Source organism: Peromyscus californicus, unplaced genomic scaffold, assembly GCF_007827085.1.
Source record: "Peromyscus californicus insignis strain IS unplaced genomic scaffold, ASM782708v3 Scaffold_7__1_contigs__length_154581171, whole genome shotgun sequence".
NCBI lineage: Eukaryota > Metazoa > Chordata > Mammalia > Rodentia > Cricetidae > Peromyscus > Peromyscus californicus.
The window spans coordinates 76,458,192-76,479,712 of NW_026294595.1; the positions used below are offsets into that span (position 1 = coordinate 76,458,192).

A 21,521-nucleotide genomic window follows, 5' to 3' on the forward strand; every position below is an offset into this window, starting at 1 on the left:
AAGCAGAAAGGTATATAAGGCATGAAAACCAGGAACTAGAGGGGTTAAGCTTTTAGACTTTTGAGCAACAGTTTAGCTGAGAGGCATCCAGTCTGAGGAAACAGGATCAGCTGAGGAACTGGCAAGGTGAGGTGGCTGTGGCTTGTTCTGCTTCTCTGATCTTCCAGCATTGACCCCAATACCTGGCTCCAGGTTTGTTTCTATTAATAAGACCTTTTAGGATTCATGCTACATGTCCCCCATTACTAGGAGACTTTGTTAGACTCTCATAGATTCCAGGGAGTTTCCACTGCACTAGTTTCTACATCACCCCCTAATTCCAGTCGTCTCTCCCAGTATGCTCTCCCTTCATTCCTCCCACCCCCGGCCTGATCCCTCCTGTTTCCATTCCCACCCACCACAGTCCACCCACAAAACCTACTCTATTTCCCCATCCCAGGGACACCCATGCATCCCCCCCCCCCCCCGCCCCGTGAGCTCTCTTTGTTATTTAGCCTCTCTGGGTCTGTGGATTGTTGCATGATTATCTATTTATTAACAGCTAATGTCCACAAGCCTGTTTGTTCTCTAATGAGATACAGAAAGGGAGTAGATCCAGATAGGAGGGGATGTAGAGAGGAAATAAGAGGAATAGAAGGAGGGGAAACTGTAATCAGGACATATAATGTGAGAAAAAAATCTATTTCAATAAAAGGGGGGGAAGTGAAGGTCAGAGATATTAAGCAACTTTCCCAGGACTACCTAATTAGATGGTAACAAAGCTTGTATTCAAACATCTTGATTATCTGCACTCATCTGTTACTAAATAATGATTGGATCTATAAGTACATATTAATAAATATAGAAAATTCATAAAAGATACCGTACTGTCATGGTTTCTAAGACATATGGTTTTTAATTGAATAGCTTAAAATAGTTTTTGCCTGCATGAAACAGATACCTAAGGTAGCAACTACCTAAACAAGATGGAAGATTATTTCCTGCTCCCACACTGCACAAATGTATATAATCAGGGGCTAATATGGATGCTGTTGTTACACAGAGTTATCCTAGAACCCATCTTCCTAAGACCTCCTTCCCTCTTCCTACTCAGCTACCGCTGAGCACCACCCTCTCTACAGGCTCCAGCATGACACCCCACCACATCTCTGTGCAAAGGACAAGGGAAGGATGAAAGAAGTGATGAAGACATACTTACCACTTCCCATGACCAGCTAAAACTCAAGGGTGCATGCCTTTAATCCCAGCACTCTGGAGGCAGAGACAAGTGGATCTCTACAAACTTGAGGCCAACCTAGTCTACAAAGGGAGTTCCAGGCCAGCCAGGACTACATACTAAGAACCTGTCTCAAAAAGTATAAAAATAAATAAATTAATAAAATTTTTGAAGGTGATACATAAGTCAAGGAAGACAAAAACTAAGCAGCCCTAACAGGGATCCACCCAGTCCAGGGTGATGTGTGTGCTTTGTTCCATGACATGATCCTTGAATTGGGTTTGGAAGACTGCTGTGGCATCCTGAGGACACGGCTCCCAATTCCAGGCCTAAGAGAATTATTCTAGTAATCTCAATTCCCAACTAGGAGGAAAAGGATAAAAAGAACCTCTCTTCAATGGAAACACTCAGGAATCTATGTGGGTGACCCTAGCTATGACCCCTAGCAATGTACAATAAGGAGACTGAACAGTCATCTCCTATAAACAGGCAAGCCTTCCAGTGGAGGGACTGGGACACCAACCCAACCACAAATGCTTTGACCTACAATTTTTCCTGCCTACAAGATGTGCTGGAGTAAAGATGGCATAGAAACTGTGGGAGTGACCAACTAATGACAGGCCCAGCTGGAGACCCATACCCTGAGAGGGAGCTCACCCCTGAGGGTCAGGACCCAGAGGTGGGATACCCCAGAGACCTATGATGGAAACAAACATGAATGGCAAAAAAAAGTCAATTAAATGATTCCTAATGATATTCTGCTATTCTCATAGATTGGTGCCTAGCCTAATTGTCATCAGAGAGGCTTCATCCAGTAACTGATGGAAAAAGGTACAGAGACCCACAGCCAAACATTAGGCAGACCTTGAGGAAGCCTGTGGGAGCGGGGGAGGAAGGATTGTAGGAGTCAGAGGGGTCAAGGACACCACAAGAAAACCCACAGAATCAACTAACCTGAACTCATAGGGGCTCAAAGAGACTGAACTGACAACCAGGGAGCCTGCATGGGACTGACCTAGGCCCTCTGCACACATGTTACAATTGTGTAATGTGGTCTTCTTGTGAGACTCCTAACAGTGAGAGCAGAGGATTTCTCTGACTCTGTTACCTGCTTTTGGGACCCATTCCTCCTACTGGATTGCCTCATCCAACCTTAATAGAAGAGGAGATGCCTAGTCTCTCTGCAACTATATATTGCTGTAGATATTGCTCTGTATAAATAAAATGCTGATTGGCCAGTAGACAGGCAGGAAGTATAGGTGGGACAAGCAGAGAAGAGAATTCTGGGAACAGGAAGGCTGAGTCAGAAGACGCTTCTAGCCGCCACCATGTGTACCAACATGTAAGATACTGGTAAGCCATGAGCCATGTGGCAAGGTATAGATTTATAGAAATGGGTTAATTTAAGATGTAAGAACTAGATAGCTAGAAGCCTAAGCCATTAGGCCAAACAGTTTAAATAATATAAGTGTCCATGTGTTTATTTTATAAGTGGGCTGTGGGACTGCTGGGGTTTGGCAGGAGCTGAAGAGAAATTCTCCAGCTACAATATATACCTTGGCTTGCTGATATCCATGGGAGGCCCACCTCTACCTGAAGAGACAGTGGAGGAGTGAATGAGGGAGAGAGGTAGAGGAGGTGGAGGGAAGAATTGGGAGGAGGGAAAGAAAGGGAAACTTTGGTTGAAAGTAAGATTTTTTAAAAATTAATTAATTAAAAAAAAAAAAGAAGAACCTGTCTTAAGGTTATAACTCAGAAGCATTTAGCTGTAGGGGAGAGGGAGACATTTAATCTTTATCATAGATGATGATAAAGTAGCTAAGTTCTGCTACAGAGTACACCCCACCCTGTGTGTATGAGTGGGGGGGGGGGAGAATTTGTACCTTATATTATTTTCTAATTTTCCTGCCATGACAAAGAAAGTTTAAAACAAATACTCATTTTTAACTTTGATGTTCCTCTTTTAAATAACAGCTTAATCTAGTCATAAAATTACTCTTGGGTGATTATTTAAAATGTACTAAACACCTCCAAGTATGAAACACACAGCAGAACAGCAGAAAGCCCACCAGAAACAGAAGGATTATTAGGGAGACATTTCCTGGAAGTTCAGGCAACAAGATGCTCCACAGTCTGAGTTTTTCATTATCTTCTTAATAGCAAAATGCCCTAAAAGAACGCAGTTCTCCTGGCAATACCGGATTGTGTAGCAAGGACATTTTCCTGTGGTGGAGTGATTTGGGCATGGACACTGGCACTGATAGCCTCGAGACTTGAGACAGAATTGTGTATAACCAGAGACTACTCTAAAACTCTGCAAGTGGTATATCAGCAATCAGCAAGATCACAGGAAAATTATTCCCATAATTCACTACATTCTCCCTGTCAGAATGTCTTTATATACTATAAAATGGTAACATTAAACAAAAAGACATATAGAAAACAAAATAGATTAGTTTCTCTTTTTGCAGTATGTCCAAATTACATGAAAGCTATATAATTTACTCTTAGAAAAATGCAATTTGTACCAAAATGAGCACAAGTTTTTGAAAATTTCATGTATTTCCCTTTAGCCATCCCCCCACATACACACATAGACACACATACATACATAAACACACATACATACACAAACACACACACACATATACATACGCACCTCCATCTTATTTAAGGCATATTTTCTTAAAGCTATTCTGAAAGTCAAGGTTCCTAGGTTGCACAATGAAACTAGTCAATCGGAATTTAAAGAAAAATGCAATTTAGTAAGTGAAAAACGCATTTTAGTAAGTGCCTCTCATGTGATTTTTGTTGAAACATAAGGTAGAATTCCCATGACAAGTTTTCCTGAGATAGAATTTTATGGTTATGTGAACACAATGTATTTAGTCCATCCACCAGAGGCCAGCACAGGACTAGTCCCTGACTTTTGCAGCTGTACACTATGCCACACACCATATACAATATCTACTGCACGTAGTTGGTTCTAACAACCTCAAGAAATCGCATAGAAACTGACTGATAGTGTACATCTAAGGCTTTAACATTTAACTTTGATATTGCTCTTTTAACATCAAAATCAGTTCCCCTCACCATGCAGCCTTTAAGACTTACCAAGGACCTTCATGAATATTTCATCCAATTCTCACCCCAAGTGCAGGAGCCAAACAGCAGAATTACTCTTGTTTTGTGCATTTAAAGAATAAATGCCATGGTTGTGGTCTTGGGGAATGAAATGCCCCAGACTAGTTCCTGGGTCATCTGATAGGAAGACAGAATAGTGCCCTTCCCATTACACTGGCTTGATCTACATCAAAAAGAACCAGAGGGCAGCACTGTGTGTTCTTCACAAAACATCCTGGCACCCTGAGATCATGCCTGCCTACCAACTTCACAAAACATCTTGGCACCCTGAGATCATGCCTGTCTACCAACTCACAAAACATCCTGGCTCCCTGAGATCATGCCAGTCTACCAACTTCACAAAACCTCCTGACACCCTGAGATCATGCCTGTCTACCGACTCACAAAACATCCTGGCTCCTTGAGATCATGCCTGTATACCAACTTCACAAAACATCCTCACACCCTGAGATCATGCCTGTCTACCAACTTCACAAAACATCCTGGTACCCTAAGATCATGCCTGTCTACCAACTCACAAAACATCCTGGCACCCTGAGATCATGCCTGTCTACCAACTTCACAGCTCACTCAAGTTAGAGGACATTGCAGCAATCAACTTTCTCCTCTTCCTCACAAATAAGTCTTTGCATACATTTATAATAATCTAACACTCAAACATGGCATGTGGCATTAGGGATCTCCAGCTTTTAAATTATGTGAGTGTTGAAAATTCTTTCATTTTTACAGGATATGTTAGAATATCCCTCAATAAAAAAAAAAAAGCGCCGGGCGGTGGTGGCGCACGCCTTTAATCCCAGCACTCGGGAGGCAGAGCCAGGTGGATCTCTGTGAGTTCGAGGCCAGCCTGGACTACCAAGTGAGTCCCAGGAAAGGCGCAAAGCTACAACCCTGTCTCGAAAAACCAAAAAAAAAAAAAAAAAGCTTGAAGTAAAGAAAGAAATGTCTGCACTGTTCTAATTATTCTTTTTAGGGGGGTGGGGGGTTGAAACAGGGTTTCACTGTGTAGCCCTGGCTGTCCTGGAACTCACTTTGTAGACCAGGCTGCCCTCAAACTCACAGAGATCCACCTGCCTCTGCCTCCCAAGTGCTGAGGTTAAGGGCATATCCTGCCACTGCCCAGCTCTAATTATTCTTACTGCTTTTTTGTTGTTGTTTTTCAGAGAGGGAAGTTTGAGACAGTGTCTCCCCATATACCTCTGGCTGTCCTGGAGCTCACAATGTAGACCAGACTGGTCTTGAACTCACAGAGATCAGCCTGCCTCTGCCTCCTGGGTGCTGTGATTAAAGATGTGTGCTACTGTTCGCGGCTTGCTCACTCAATCAAATTCTGAGAGCCAGAACCAAAAGTGAAGTTTTGAATATGATTTGTCAGTACTATGCAAATAGTATTAAAATGGCCTCAATGTACAGTCTCTAGGTAACAAACATGAACTGCTATCTGTCTTCATACATCTAAACCATTTAGACTCAGACCACCTTCCATAAGCAGACAGCAATAAATAGCAACATGGCAACTCTAACACACAGACTCTTTTTCGATCTCTGCATTCCCAGATTTTAGTTCAATCCTTACAGCATAGCTACTAGAAGAATGCTTTCACATGCCATACTACTAAGTAGAACAGCCTATGATTCTGAAATGATCCCAACATTACCAAGGACTGAACTGATACTGTATTATTTATTATATTATTATTATTTAGAGACTAGAGCCAGTGACCAGGTTTAGATGACTGCTTTAAATCCTCTTTGTCTAATCTGTGGCTTGTAAGACCACAAAATCTAATGCAAAAATCAGACAAAGTCCAGAAAAGCACATAAAAACATGATGATTCTCCCTATTCCCCCTATGCCAAGCGAGCAATGGGCTACAAGATGAGCAAGCTGTCTGCCATCACTTAAATCTCTCTCACTGGAACAAATCAAAATTAGAAAAGAAAAAAAGATCCCATACTAGAGAGCTGTGGTTTTCATATAAGTAAGACACAAGGATGGTTAGAGCACAGTTTCCTGTTTGCATCCCTTTGGGCTTAGCCAAGCATTTCAAAGAAAATATTATTGTTTCATGGCTGAAAGAACACTTTGCAAAACCATTCTGATCTGAACGCATGCTTATTCAACTGGATCAACACATACATCTTATGACTGCCTCAGCTTCACGTGGAGTAACTCACCTTTTCCCTTCAGGGAACAATACATTTTGCCTATAATGAGTAAACACAACACCTCACCTTCAAGAAAAATAAACACCAAACAACTGTTCACCTAGGTAATATTGCTTAAATCAGCAAAAGGTTGAAAGTATCACTTGAATTAATTTATCTCGCTATTAGTAATTTCCTATATATTGTAAAAGTTTGAAATCGCATCTGTTTGTTCAGTTCTTAAATTTATTCACGCACATGAAATATGCTACATATAATGCATAGATTGAAAAGACACAGAATTGAAGAAATTATTCTTATAATTATGATCAAACCAAAGTTCTTTTTTAAAAAATCCCTCTTCTCCAAGAAGCACACTAAGAAAAGATATCATTATAACAAAACAGTGTGCATTAAGAACACTGCCGAAAATAAATTTAATGATCATAATTCAAAGTGCTATACACACTAAAATATTTTCTTTCTGTACCCAATTACATCTAAATTGCAGAAGACACACACACACAAAAAAAAAAAAACTAACGATTATCTATGGACCAAATATTCCCATTTGAAGTGAATATGAATTGTAAAGACCTCTGCAGAAGATTTATGCTAATATACCTAAAACAAAATGGCTCCATCAGCTTGAAATCTGTCATAATTTGAGGAGGGAAATTTCCTTCTGCAACTGAACCAGCAGTTTTCTGTGTTTCATAATTTGTCAATTTATTCCCTAAGTGTAGTGATTTAGTGACGATGAAAGAGACTGAGAAACAAATGAAAACTGCTTAATTACAGTTCGCAGATGTTCCCCCCAAAGAGAAAACCAGGCTAATGCTGTGAACGCTGTGGGAGTCTTCCACAGGGCTGACTGTAAGTTAGCTCCCTGTCCTTGGGACTTCTTTCCTTCTTGGTGTTCTATGTGACATTTGATGCTATGACGAAGAGGTCACATACAGAGGGCTACTCACTTAGGATCACTAGAAGACTTACAGCCTATTTTGTCCTTTTCTTCAAGGATTCTAAAAAGCACAAGGAAAGCCTTAAGGGGCTGGAGAGATGGCTCAGTGGTTAAGAACATGTGTTGTTCTTACAGAAGACCTGGGTTCAATTCCCAGCACCCACATGGCTGCTCATAACCGGCCACAACTCCAGCTCCAGGGGACATGATGCTCTCTTCTGACCTTCAAGGCAGCCAGACACTTACATGGCACACAGACATACAGGCAAACTAGACATTCATACACATAAGTCTAAAAATAATTTTTAAAGAAAAGCCTTAAAATAACACTGCTTCCTTATTCCCTCCCCGAGAATGCCAGATTAATAAGCTTTCTCCTTAACTGTCTGGTTAGTTTGATTGGGAAGTCCTCGTGTGATGCCTTGTCAACTTTCCCATAGGGTTCAGTTTCCTTCTATTTGCTGTGTTATTTCTTGATTATGCTCTTTGCTGTTAAACCCATATTTGCAAAAGAGCTTCCCGGGTGGCCTGACTTTTTTTTTTTTTTTTTTTTTTTTTTTTTTACTTCTTCTTCTTAATGTGGCTAACAGAAAAAAAGAGAGAAAAAGAAAAAGGAAACAGAAAGACGCTCCAAATGGGCTATGAACTAAAAACACCCCTCGATAGTCAGTGGGGAATTAAAGGACTGAGAACAACAGCACAGACTATGTGGTGCCGCAGCCACCTGGAAGCTGGAAGCTGGTCAGTCCGTTTCCAACTTCCTCCAGCAGGCAATCTGCCAGTTGCGAGAGTATCAAAACAATGTTAAGCCCTCGGGTTTCTGTCTAATACACGACAGAAAATAACTGTGAAAGGCTACACAGCAAGGATTATTTTTCTGGTTGTGTTTTCTTTTATGAAAGAAAGCTGTTTTTCTGCTCTACTGAAATTCCTCTCCTGCTCAGAAACGGGTAAGAGGGCCAGCTGCTTCCTATATTTCTTCTCTGTGGTATTTTTCTACAGCAGATTTTAAAATTCACTCTTCAGACTGGGAAAAGCCTCTCTTTATACCCAACCCCACCCATGAAAGTTTAAAGATTCATTTCTAACATTCAAATTCAAAATAGCTTTGGGGATCGAAATATGTCAGCTTTAGAAACGTGTTGTTTTATGCGCTGTCTCCAGTCTCATTTTTAATTACATTTTTTAGAAGTTGTCAAGTATGAGTAGTGATATTCCTTTGGCTGAACTGACAAGTCAAAATTTATCAGTCCAGAAGTGTAAACCAAATCCCAGCACAGGATGCTAAGCTCCTGACAGAACAGACGCTCAATTTGGAAGCAAACAATAAAATGCTCCTCGGATGAGAAGCATGGGGCTTTGAACAAGAAACTTGGCCTCTGCGGGCCTAGCACCTCCTAGGCAAAGCAGCCCTGACTCGCCCTTAACTCCTCCATCTCCCGACCCTGTCAGTCACCTGCTCCTCGGTGCTGTCTGCCATGCCTTGCATACCTCAAGCGCCCTTTTGCTCTCTATTTCTTCTTCCACACCCAAGCTCACATCTCCACCTTGGCGCCTCTGCTCAGCCTCCAGGCCAGTCTCCCTGATTCGAGGGGAACCCTCCTCTCAGAATCGCCGGCAGTGTCTCTAAGTACTTTTTATACATCTCTATGTCTGCTTGCTTCCTTGTAAACAGTATTGTGGCTTCCAGTTACTGTGTATATCAGTCTAACCCTGGAGCACTGTGACCCAAATGTGGCTATTCCTCAGGGTCAGGTCTGACCCTACCTATCTGCTAGTCAGTTATCTCTTTATTCCATCCATTCAATAAATATTCACTAAGCATACACTCATTCCGTACTACAAAATATCATTTCTGGTGCTAGAGTGAGAAGTCATAGTGAGCAAAATCCACCAGAAGCAGCTCCCATGGGGCTTGTACTCAAGAAAGGCAAAACACGTATGTTCTGGCATCTGTTCCAATGGCTCATATCCACATCAATGCCTCCCGGACCTCAGGAAAAACTGCCCAGTGCGGTCAGACAGAGAGGAAACATCTCCTTCAGAGTGTGGGCTTTGAAGTCACTCTGAGTAGGCAGACAGTACAACTGTACCACTAACTTGTCACAGGACCTGCAGCAAGCTGGCCTGGGCAGCTACAACAAAATAACCACGGGCTTAAGGATTTAAGCAGCAGAAATCGCTCACAGTTTAGGAGGCCAGATTCCTAGGTCAAGGTTGGGTTTCTTGTGAAGATTTCCTCCCCAACCACCACAAGGCCACCTCCTCATTGTGTCATTTCAGTACACATGTCTCTTCTCTCTTGCGCATTCCCCAAAGTCATAGCAGATTGAAGAACTATTCTGGACTGGCTAAACCTAATTCCTTCTTTGAGGGCCCCATCTCAACATCTACTCCATATGATGGTTAGGGCTTCAACATAACAATATTTAGGGTTACATAGTCCGGTCCATAATGGCCAGTTACTTAACGCCTTAGACCTTACAACTTGTTCATCTGTAAACTGGTAATAATAAAAATTAAAGCCGTTTTTAAAAACTTCACTAGGCTATACAAGACTAATTAAGATGATCCATGTAACATGCAGAGTATAAGAGCTAGTTGCCACTAAATGCTGCCACTTTGTGAGTCTGGTTTTCTCACAGACTCACACTGTTGGGTGTCGCTGTGGGGGAAGCATGACAGTCAACTGCTTGGAATTTGAATCTTTGACCTGACACCTGTACAGTGACTTTCTGGTCCCTGTGGCATAAAAAGGAATGGTAAAGGCTATACCTTCATATTATTGTGACAATAAGATTCTTGAGATGAATGATAGGTGAACATATCAATAAATGAATCCAAAACAGAGAGAACTGGACTGTCTCTTCCAACTCTACAATTTAAACAGAAACACACTGGAGCAATTTTCTGGGAGCTTAAAGAGTGTTAACAGCCCTGTGACTACAATAAGAGCCTCTGTAATGTAATTTAGACCAGTGGTCCTCACAGTCAGGGAGACTCAGGGCTGCCTGCCTCACAATCACCTACAGAATCCCTCCCATAAAGAGAAAAATCCTTCAACTCCTCATGATAGGAACTCACTTCATAAATCCAGAATAAATTTCGAAGTCTATATTTTCATAAAGGCTTATCATAACCCTTTCATAAAGGCTAGTTCTGGGAGCTAGCCAAGTCTAAAAACTATTGTTCAGCATAAATGCAATGGAGCATGTGATTTTAAATTTTCAAATAGTCAAGTTTGAAAAAAGATAAAAAATAAAAAGTGAAGTTGCCATTCATGTTTTTATTTAAATCCATTTCAATGTAGTATCATACTACTACTAACCATATCAAATATAGGCAATTAAAAAATACCAGTGATTTTTTTTTGAGACAGGGTTTCTCTGTGTAACAGCCCTAGTTGTCCTGAAACTTACTTTGCAGACCTGACTGGCTTCAAATTCAGAGATCTACCTGCCTCTGCCTCCAGAATGCTGAGATTGAAGGCATGGACCACCATACACAGCAATATAGTCTATCTTTATATTGAGTCTTCAGAATCCAAAATCTATTTCACAGTTGTAGCATACTGCAAATCAGAAGCCAAATTTTCATTAGAAATACTTATTTTACTTTGATTTCCAAAAATTTGCCTTCAAAAAATGACTCACATAGCCAATCTGTCCCAAACACATTTAAACTTTTATCTTAATAAATTAACTGAGTGTGATTTATCATATTTCTATTTAAAATAATTAAACATAAATAAATATTGAGACCCAGATTCTCAATGGCACCAGCCACAGTTCAAGTACTCAATGGTCACCTCTGGCCAGTAGCCACTGTGCTGAATGGACAGGGCAGGCAGCTGTGAGCACAAACCACATGATCACCACATATCCCTGAAATATGTGATCAGGTAGGGAGCTAGCACAGCTTCTCAAGTAACCACATGTGAGTGACAAGCACAGATTTAGTCCTCTGTGACAGCAGAAGTTACTAAATTCTAGGCAAAGTGGAAACCTGTTTAGGTTTTGAAACTCTAAGGCCAGAACACCACCATTTGTCCTGGACACTCAAACACAGAATGTTCTACCTAGTGTGGAATGTCTTTTCCTGAAGATATACTACAAGAAAAATAAAATGCTAAGAAAGTATAGCAAATGCAATGAGAAAAACACAGAGAAGTGAGAAATAAAAGTTTCCATCAAGAGCTGACAATAAAATCTTTGATTTCTACTTAATAAAGATAAAACAGGCTAAAGGAGGTGGGGCAAAAAGAGTCCCTTTGGGAGCTGACCCCGGATATTTTAGGAAATAATAAGAAAATTAGGAACAGATTAATTTGTTAATTATAAAATTAACAATTATAAAATCACAGTGGATTCTCTTCAGTCTCCTGGTAGCACTCACAATGAATCCCAGCACTCAGGAGGGGGAGGCAGGAGGATCATAAGTTCAAAGTCATAGTTGGCTACACAGCGAGTTTGAGGCCAGCCCGGGCTACATGAGACACTGTCAGAAAACCTCCATTTTAGTTTCCAAACTTAAACTACTTAGAGATGAACGGTGGGCAATATAGGAAGCTTTCATAGAAATGAATAATTTTACCTAAAGCACAAAATTAGAACAATGGCTGTAGGTTGTACATGAGTGCATGCACAGGTAAATGTAAATACTAGAAACTGAAATTAGTGATTACTGTGATGCTCTATGTTAGTCCAATTTCTGTTATTATATTAAAATGCTTGGGACTGGATTCTTAGAAAATTCAGTTTGTGTAACTCATTGTTTGGAAAATTCAAGTGCACAGGACCAGTATCTGTTGACAGTGATGCCAGTGACTTGGTAAGGGCTTCATGGCGGATGTTGCCATGTACAACATGATGTAAGAACACAATGGGGGAGAAAACTCAAGTCAAGATAGGAAGCCAAGGACCAGGCAGAGACCAGTGTTGCTCTTCTTATAATCACCCATGTTAATTAGCAATTACTCCACATACACTCTTCTGAGGGCAGCATGCCCGTCAGCCTAATTGCCTTACACTAGTCTCCATCCCTTAAAGGCCCACCCATTCAATACGCCAAATGAATATTTATTTTAAAAATTCACATTTTCAAAACCTTTACAATGATACAAATTGACAAGTAGGGAAAAAAAAAGCCTCTTCCACCTAGATATTCTAGAAAGTTCTTAAATTAAGAGATACAGAGGACTGAAACTTAGTACTTATCTTTATCCACAAGGTCAACAACATATACTGTCTCTATCGATAGGAAAAACAAAACTCCACATGCTGATTTCTAACACATATCTTCCAACTTAATTTATCCTCTTGAATTGAAGATGCTATTGAGAATTCAATTATAACTGTCTGTTTAAAACTAGTAATTAATATATCTAAACATTTTGATAAAACATTGTATTATAATCAAATATGTACCATGGTTTAAAAATCTAGGGTTGAAAAAAAGAAAGGAAAGAAAAAAAACTCTAAAATATAATCAACTTCAGTGTAATGTAGTGAGAATTATGTGCGATATTAACACTCTTCAGCTGCTTTCCAGGGGTCTGAAGCAATAATGTGAATGTCTCTCAAAAAGCCTATAGTTTAATTTTTCCAGAAAAATAAGTTTCATAGGATTACTGACCCTCTTAACACTCCTCTAAAGAAAATGAATTCCATAAGCATTGTGGCATATAACTATTATAAACATAAATAGAACAGTCAATCAACAGACATAGTAATGGACTCGTGAACTTGAACCTACTGAGGAAACGTGCCTAAGTCTGCCTGATGACCACGTTAGCAGGAAGATCCATGTAAAGGAACCAAACATACTGAGACAAACGAAGGGCCTAGACACAGGACACGGAGAGGGAAACTTTAAGAAAACAACCTAATTTCTCAGCATATCAGCCTGGATCAACTATCCAGGCTCTCTCTCAATTCTGAGCCATGTACCTAAGTACTGTTTGGTCTTTTGGGAGGTATTTAAATGTTTCAAGGGGGAAACGGGACAATTACTGATTTAAGACATATTTTTGTACATACAACTCTTTGTGCTTTAAGAGGAATTTTTTCAGGTCATTAGTTTATAATGTGAACAGGCGCCTAGGGATATTTTGAAAGGGAAAAGCAGCTAGTATGCTTGGAGCTACAGTTTATGTGGCTTGAATCATCATTTATTTCAGCTCAATTTGGGGCCCCATGCTGAACTCAAAAGGAACTCACCACATCTGAAGCAGTTTCTTTCTCGGCATGCAATGACCAAATCGGAATCTGAAGACAGACTAGATAAAGGGCCTGCTAATGCTAAGGTTTTACAATTCCATGGTACAAAAAGAAAATCAGCTATACAAATAATATCTAAACTAATATAGATTCAAACTTCATTAATTCTTCCAGTTTTATCTTTATTTGGACCATCTCATGCCAGCCACTCATACTGCCATATTTGGGTCCAGAAAGCAAGAACTAAATCACTAGGCTCAGAGAAAGCAAGCAACTTCCTAAACCCAAGTTCATTAACAAAAAGATGCTATAAGCCCAAGTTCACAGACTAATGGTCATTCTGACATGTTCTGCATATCATGTCAAAACAGTTCATTCACACAGTTCCCAAATTAATCAACAGTCCTAAATTCTCTACTTCCCTCAAATATAAATAAAACTCACAGCCTTCCTACACACTTCGTTTAAGTGTTAACAAAATAGATAGTGATATTCTTTGGCTATCAGAGAAATATGACTCAATACTACACTGAGAGTCCAACACCGTATGAATTGAAAGTATTTTTTAAAAGAAAAAAGAAAACAGCAGTGTGTAAGAAACCCTCACCTGAAAAGGCTTCAATTTTTGGGCTTTTTCAGATTTGAGACTATTTTAATGTATATAAAATGAGATTGGGAGGGGAAAAGGACCCAAGAAACTTGATATTCATTGATGATTTATATACTTTAGTCTGAAAGTAATTTCATACAGTATTTTTAATGCATGGGTATTTTTACTATAACTTAGTACATGTGGTCCAATGGGGACTTTTGTATTTGTGGAATCACGAATTTTGAAGAATTTGAGGTTTCAGATTTTCAAATTAGAAGTGCTCAACCCGTACCTTGAACTATGAAACATTAGAATTCCCTTGCTTTTGCATTTGTTTAGATCACAAGTCATGATTTCACATCAGGAGATGAGCTTTACAATGAAGGTCAAGGTCTTCCAGACAGGAAACTCCCTATTCTCAACCATGGATACACACTAAAGGCGCCAGAGGAGCTTTCACAAAATGCTGGCTCCTTGGTCCCCGCTGAGCTGCCGAGTGCACTGTGTCACAACAGAGTCCAAAAGCCTCAAAGGAGTCTAATGTGCGTTTCGGTGGAGAGTCCATGACTTACATAGATCTTAAATGTGTACTGATGGCCCAGAAATGGCCAACGTTGAAAGCAAGTCAAGATAACTGAATGCAGAACCCAAAATGGACACAACTCTAATGCACATGAGTGAGCAAGGCATGCACACACTTTCAGATGGAACTAAGGCACTCCAAGGCAGGCACAAGAGTGAACAAGCTGTGCACACATTTCTAGACAGAACTAAAGCACTCCAAGGCAGGGGTCCTGAGCTCCAGCTAACACTGTTATAAGGGAAACCACAGACACCAGATCTTTTCATGTGGCCTAAAAAACTAGAATCAATTTTCTCATAAAATTACTAAGCATTTAAGAGTTGGCTCAATTAAAAACCAACACTATACAGAATGAGCAAGCACATAATGAAACACATACTTTAAGTTTAGACTTCTGGCTCCATCCAGGCTCTCTCACCCCGGGTCAAAAGGATATTTCCTGTCGACAGAAACCTCAGCACCATCCTCAGCATCAGCATCACCATCATCACAGTAATGATAACCACACCCAATGTGTTAACCACTATGACCAGTTCTGCATAGCGTCCTTAGTCTTGAGCCTCCTTGGAGGGAGGTACCATGATTAGTCCCACTTTCTGGTAACCACCCCTGCCAAAGTCAAATAGCTGGTCAATGATCACACCAAAATCCAGATGTGGAGACTGTCTTAGTTTTAAATGTGCTTTTAACAACTTAAAAAAACCAAATGAAGTGAACAGCTAATAATTTCTCAGCTCACCTGTAGTTATCAAATATCTCTGACTCTGCAACACAACTCTTGAATAAATAAAGACAGGTGTTTATACCTCTCAGTCACAAAGTCTCTAGTAAGAACCATGTGCTCTAAGGAGTTGAATGAATGTTCATGAGTCTTCTGAGAAGAAACCAATTCTGTTGCTGCAAAAAGTTTACTTCATGTAGCTCTCCGGGTGGGGAAGGACTCAGCTTTCTTTAAGGGGCTGGCCACTGGGAGTGAGTACATGAGCAACACAAATTGGACTTTTTTTTCTTTTTTTCTTTTTCTTCTTTTTTTTGGGGGAGTGGGGGAGGCAGTGGGAGGAGGGCGGGACATCACAAGGGTGAAGGAGTTGGCAAACCTGGGAGGACTAGGTTGTGAGTTTGCTCAGAGTTCATGATGTGCAATTCCTAAAAAAGCAATAAAAATATTATGGAAAAACATTTACTTCATTATTTTACCTTTTGAAAGATGAGTAAAAGTGCTCAGAAACTCTTCATATGTTTGCTCAGGACAATTAACAAACTTATCCAAGACTTCTTTCATTAACTGATCTTCATCCATCATCTCCGGTCTCAGTATTTGCGCAGGCATTCCTAATCACAGGACCACTCTACAAGACAAAGAAAAAGCAGAAGCTAGCGAGGAAGGCAGCTTCAGCAACACGATGGCAGGTGGTGGAGGAACTCAGGGCCCCAGCAGGCAGCTGATGAACGGCTGCTGGAGCAGTGGACTCCAGCATAAGGGCTAGAAGCTTCGGCACACTTTGTGCTGCTGAACTGCTCACTGCACCTATTTGGTTTGGATTTCAGCTCTCATATTATATGCTAAAGTCACAGGAATAGTGTCACATAATTTGACTAGAAACTAAAAGTCTTTCAATGTGAGGAGAATCTCGAGGACATCTACTGACCACAGCCACCATCACCACCACCACCCCATGCAGTAGCAATAACTATTGGAGCTGGTATGGAAAAGTAACATTTAGCTCTTACTGTGAATGGGGTGCTGTTCTAAGAGCTTCAGTGTTAGCTTCCACAACCCCAGGTAAGTTCACAGAGCCAAACATACTTGTCCAATCCCTGAACTCAAGCCCTTAAAACAGCAAATCATGCTTCACTCCATCTACTGTGACCACAGCAGTAGTATGGCTAGCAAGAAGTGGTAGGTCTGAAAATTCTGACATTCCAGTGAAGTCATTGGCAGCCCTACTAAAAAACGCCTAAAAATGAGCCTGCATCTGTCTTCCTAACCTACCCCAAATGTTCCTTGGGCCAGTGAGGGTGTATTGAATAATTTTAATCCTTCTAATACCTGACATCCTTGAACAAAGTCAAACTAAATCATCTCAATATTCTATTTGTTAGGACACATTTCTTTTCCAAAACTAAGTTCAGAGTTGAGGTTTTCTGAGCAGCCCACACACATCCCTCTCACCATAATGAAAAGAGTTGGCTGTGACTTCTCATGCCACCATGTACTATCCACTTAGCACACTCTCTAGGAAGAGTTATGCATACTTCTTTATCTGCTTCTATACCCATAATCATGAAAGACTGAGTACATCTTCTCATACTTGTATCCCAAGTACTTAAGACCTTAGGGTGTGGTGTACAGCTGGCCGCCTAATGTGAGCTAAAGGTGCTCATTTGAACAGGTACAATGGTCAAAATGTAACTAGACTTGACAAAATTCAACTGAACTTGGCCAATGACTTCACCTGTCCCTGGATAGGGAGTTCCAAGAGCACTATCAAGCCCTCAGTCAGTGGACTGGGAAAGATTTGATACCACATCACCTGTATGTGTTTACAATACGGCAAACTGGAGCGGAGACTCCAACATAGTCTGGGCATGGACTAATTCTCACATTAAAGGCTGCACCCATTCTATTCAACTGACATCACATTCACACCACCACTGGCCCCTTCACACATAACTCATTTTTCATGCTCCTAACTGCCTTACTCTTTGCAGTTCGAACTTAGTCTTCATGCGTGATATCATATCTGGTTGAATTCCATTCATCCTACATAAAATATTATTTCATAAAGCTTTGGGGAAATTGACTATCTGCATTAAGAAGAAGAATAAACACTGCCAAAGCAATACATGCAGAATAATAAAAGAGGGATAGGGGATCACCACACTACATGAAAAGACAGCACCAAACTCCTTTATATTTTTCTGAAACAAGAATAAACATCTGGAGCTGGGGAGAGAGCTCCCTAGTGCTGCTCTTACAGGAGAGCAGAGTTCAGTTCCCAGCACCACAACTGGAGGCACACAACTGCCTGTAACTCCAGCTCCAGGAGGAGCTGACGCCTCTGGCCTCTGCAGGCACACACACACACACACACACACACACACACACACACACACACATGCACACAATACACATGCATACACACACAATTAAAAATAATAAAAGTCAATCTTTAAAAAGTGATCATCTTTCACTTAAAAAGGAATAAAAATCTATTCCTTGCTCCTAACTTTTTTCACCCACTTTCCGTTTTTGATGTTTTCTACTATAGATGTCATCATCCTTTACAATATAAACAACACAGGGATATGGAAGGGAAAAAGCATTAAAGATGTTCTTAACTATCCCCTGACCCCACCAATCCCACCTGGAAACACTATCAGAAGTCTAGTAAATATATTTTTAAATCTTTCCCTACAATGTTTATGATTATAGACACTTTTACAAAAACAGGGGAATATAAGCTGTTCTCTACCAATAGATTTTTTGTGTGTATGCTAAAGAATAGCTTTTGAACATAATAAGATCCATGGCATCCCACCACATTAGGAAGTCAAAATCTAGCCTGTTCTTTCAAACAGCTACCCAGTCACAGTCCAGCTCTGCTCCTTGTATATAACATTTGGGAAAGTTACTTGACATCTCTGGACCTATCTCCTCTCATCTAGGAGGGGGCACTGTCATGGTTCACCCTTGTTTCCTAAACCTCACTTCTAAATACTAAGGAGGTAGAAGTGTTTTCTGAAGATGATGTCCAAACTCATTTACTGAGAAGACCTGACCCGAATTAACATGGGAATACTTGCAGTTCTTATTTCTTCTACCGAGTGTGACTAATCAGGTTTTAAGCCCCACCCCCCAAAAAAACTAATTGGCTTGCATATGAGGTGCCTTCCCAGCCCACCTAGAGATTTGTACAACGCATGCCTTACGTACCGCCGACCTTACTAAGATCCAACACATTCTGAAACACATGTGAACCTGTGGGTTTTACCGAACCATGAAGCTCTATGAGGCTTACAAGACTGCTCTGAGGATGAAATGTGTGTCCACCTTAGAGACACAGCCTTCCTGATGTTCATGAGGAAGAAGACTGCAGAGAATCACTTTGACTGTGACCACTCTGGCTTTGAATGCACTGATGCTACCCACAAGGTAACACCTTGTACATTCTAATCCCACAGGAAGCACAATGCTAGTGGGCCAAATGAAAACAATAGTTTGGGGATCGACTTCAAATGAAAGGCACTGTTTCAAGCTTCTTGTGCCTGAAAAGTTGGATACATGAAAAGTCATCACTTACAACAAACCCATGTGTACCAATGCCCAGGCTTCAACAATGTACAACTTATAAAGGTACGCTTGTAGCTGATAGATAATGAATACCAAGAAAGAACCTCATCAGATCAGTGACTATTATTTCATTATCAGCAGGACATACATGAAACACAACAATCTCAACATCCATCTACTTTTCCAGCATTGGAGCACAGCATACCAATAATCTCTTCCTCAAAGCATTCAGCTGGTCTACTTCAGTGCATCAAAAATGGCCAAGCTGTGGTTTCTACTGCTGCAAATGTCTTCTCACAGTTATGGTTAACAAAAAAAAAGTCACAGAAATTCCTTTAGGGCTCCTTTTCAAAGCTCAAATTGATATATTTTGAATATTTACCCTCAATGTATCTCAGTACTACCAAAGGCAGATGGTGAACAGGCTATATACTGCACAGAGATAAAACAATCTTCAAGGCTTCTTATTTCATTTCTGTGTTTGTAACAATCTAGGCATTTATTGGCTTTTTTAAGACTTTCACAAACTGTCAACAGTTGAAGAATTTAACGAGTACCCATCATCCAATTTAGACCTTTCATTACCTAGAAAAGCATTAGGAACCTAATGTTAAAGGTCCCCAGAGACTGACAAAGCAGATTACCCTTTACCAGACAGTCTGGTGGTTTATGTAAATGCCAGTGGTTTTCTAGACGGAAGCATGCTTTTCATTTACCACCCACATGCTAGTGTGTTTTTATCATGAAATATTTTTCTAAAAGAAAAAAGAGAAAGAGAGGCTTGCCTAGATAACAAGATTCATATTTTTTTTTGGCTTGGTTTTGTTTTATGCTTTGAGCACCACATGAAAGGTGTAAAACGTAATGGTAAGTAAAGGCATATAAATAGCTACTGGTAAATCATAAGCAACACTTTCACCATCAGAGCCTTAGAAAGGAAACAGAATATTCACTGCTCTGCTCTGACTACTAATGTCACTTGGAAACCAGGTGATTAGGAAAAGGCTTCTCTCCTTTGCCCTGACTGAGAGACAAGAGAGGAAAATCCATCACCTCCCAGAGGTCCTGTTGTGTATTATCAAGTAAGGAAGCCAACAATCATATACACAGAGTGTTGTGTGCACTAACAAGTATACACCAATGAAACGTGGAATGTGATGTCATCACCACCAACAGCACATCTTGGATGTCTATCTTCTGATCCTGGTGTAATGAACTCACCCAACGAAATGCAACTCTCTGAGGTCTGAGAGTGTGAAGCTTTAAGATACAGACCCCTACGAACAAGTCTTCTCTCATGGTGCATTGCCTGATTTCTTAACAACACAGAGGGCTGTATGTCTGCGAAACTGTTTTTAAAAATGTGCTGTGTCCCAACTTGAAAACAATAATAAACTTCTAAGGAGCTGTACTAGGTTTCTCAGAGCCCACCTTCTGTGTGTTAGAGTTCTGGGAAGTAAAATCTACTGAAGGAGATGAAGGAGAGGACACAGCAGCAATGTAATTGACTTTACCTAAGGAAACAAAGCCATCATCAACCTTGGTATGTCACAGGGTGGCTGTCCTTTTATGTTAGTATAAACAGTCTAGTCTCCAAAAGACTGAACTGTACTGTGACCACGTTATTGTGACTGGCTCATAAGGTAGAAAAGAGCAGGTGTGAAGAGGTTGCCTCCTTGACTGAACTGCAACCACTCTGCACTTGCCCCTAAGCTTCCAATCTTTTACACCATATCAAGAAGAGAGGAAGAAACTCAGACTCTCTGGGCTGGAGAGGTAGCTCAACAGTTAACAGCACTTGCTGCTCTTCCAGAGGACCTGAGTTCATTTCCCAGATATTAGGCAACTCACAACCACCTTTAACTTCAATCCCAGAGAATCCAAAACCCTCTCTGTCAACTGATGCCACTGAAGAGCTGTCATGTATGGCTCTCATGTTACAAACCATGAATAGATGCTTATGATCATGAACACAAAGAAACCAGCAGGAATATTAAAAAAGAATGGAACTAGTGAGAGAGAGAGAGAGAGAGAGAGAGAGAGAGAGAGAGAGAGAGAGAGAGAGAGAGACTGTGAATTTGAGGGGGAGAGGACAGGGGCATGTCAGTGGGTTTAGAGGGAGGGAAGGGAAGGGTGAAATGTTGTAATTAAACTATAATCTAAAAGAGAAAGACAGAGGGTGGTTGTCAACTTCCATATGAGAGGGAAAACAAAACATGATAATGTGTTCAGGTCAGAAAACTAAACAAGAGTGAAAGTGACTGGTGGCCTTCTAACTGTAGAGTACACTGAAAGTGGCCATCTACTAACTGTAGAGTACAGCTGGAACCTTCCTTCCACTTGGAATCCTTCTTGACTCTGAT

General features: G+C 40.6%; 1 protein-coding gene across 3 annotated transcripts in view; it reads right to left on the minus strand.

The window, feature by feature from the left end:
- The window catches only part of Iftap (intraflagellar transport associated protein), a 125,649-nt gene that overhangs the window by 93,273 nt on the left and 10,855 nt on the right, over positions 1 to 21,521 (minus strand). For all 3 annotated transcript variants that reach the window (XM_052724424.1, XM_052724425.1, XM_052724426.1), the window contains exon 2: positions 16,062 to 16,213. In XM_052724424.1, the coding sequence (XP_052580384.1) occupies positions 16,062 to 16,194 (133 nt within the window). In that variant the 5' untranslated portion in view covers positions 16,195 to 16,213. The remainder of the gene's footprint in view (positions 1 to 16,061; positions 16,214 to 21,521) is intronic.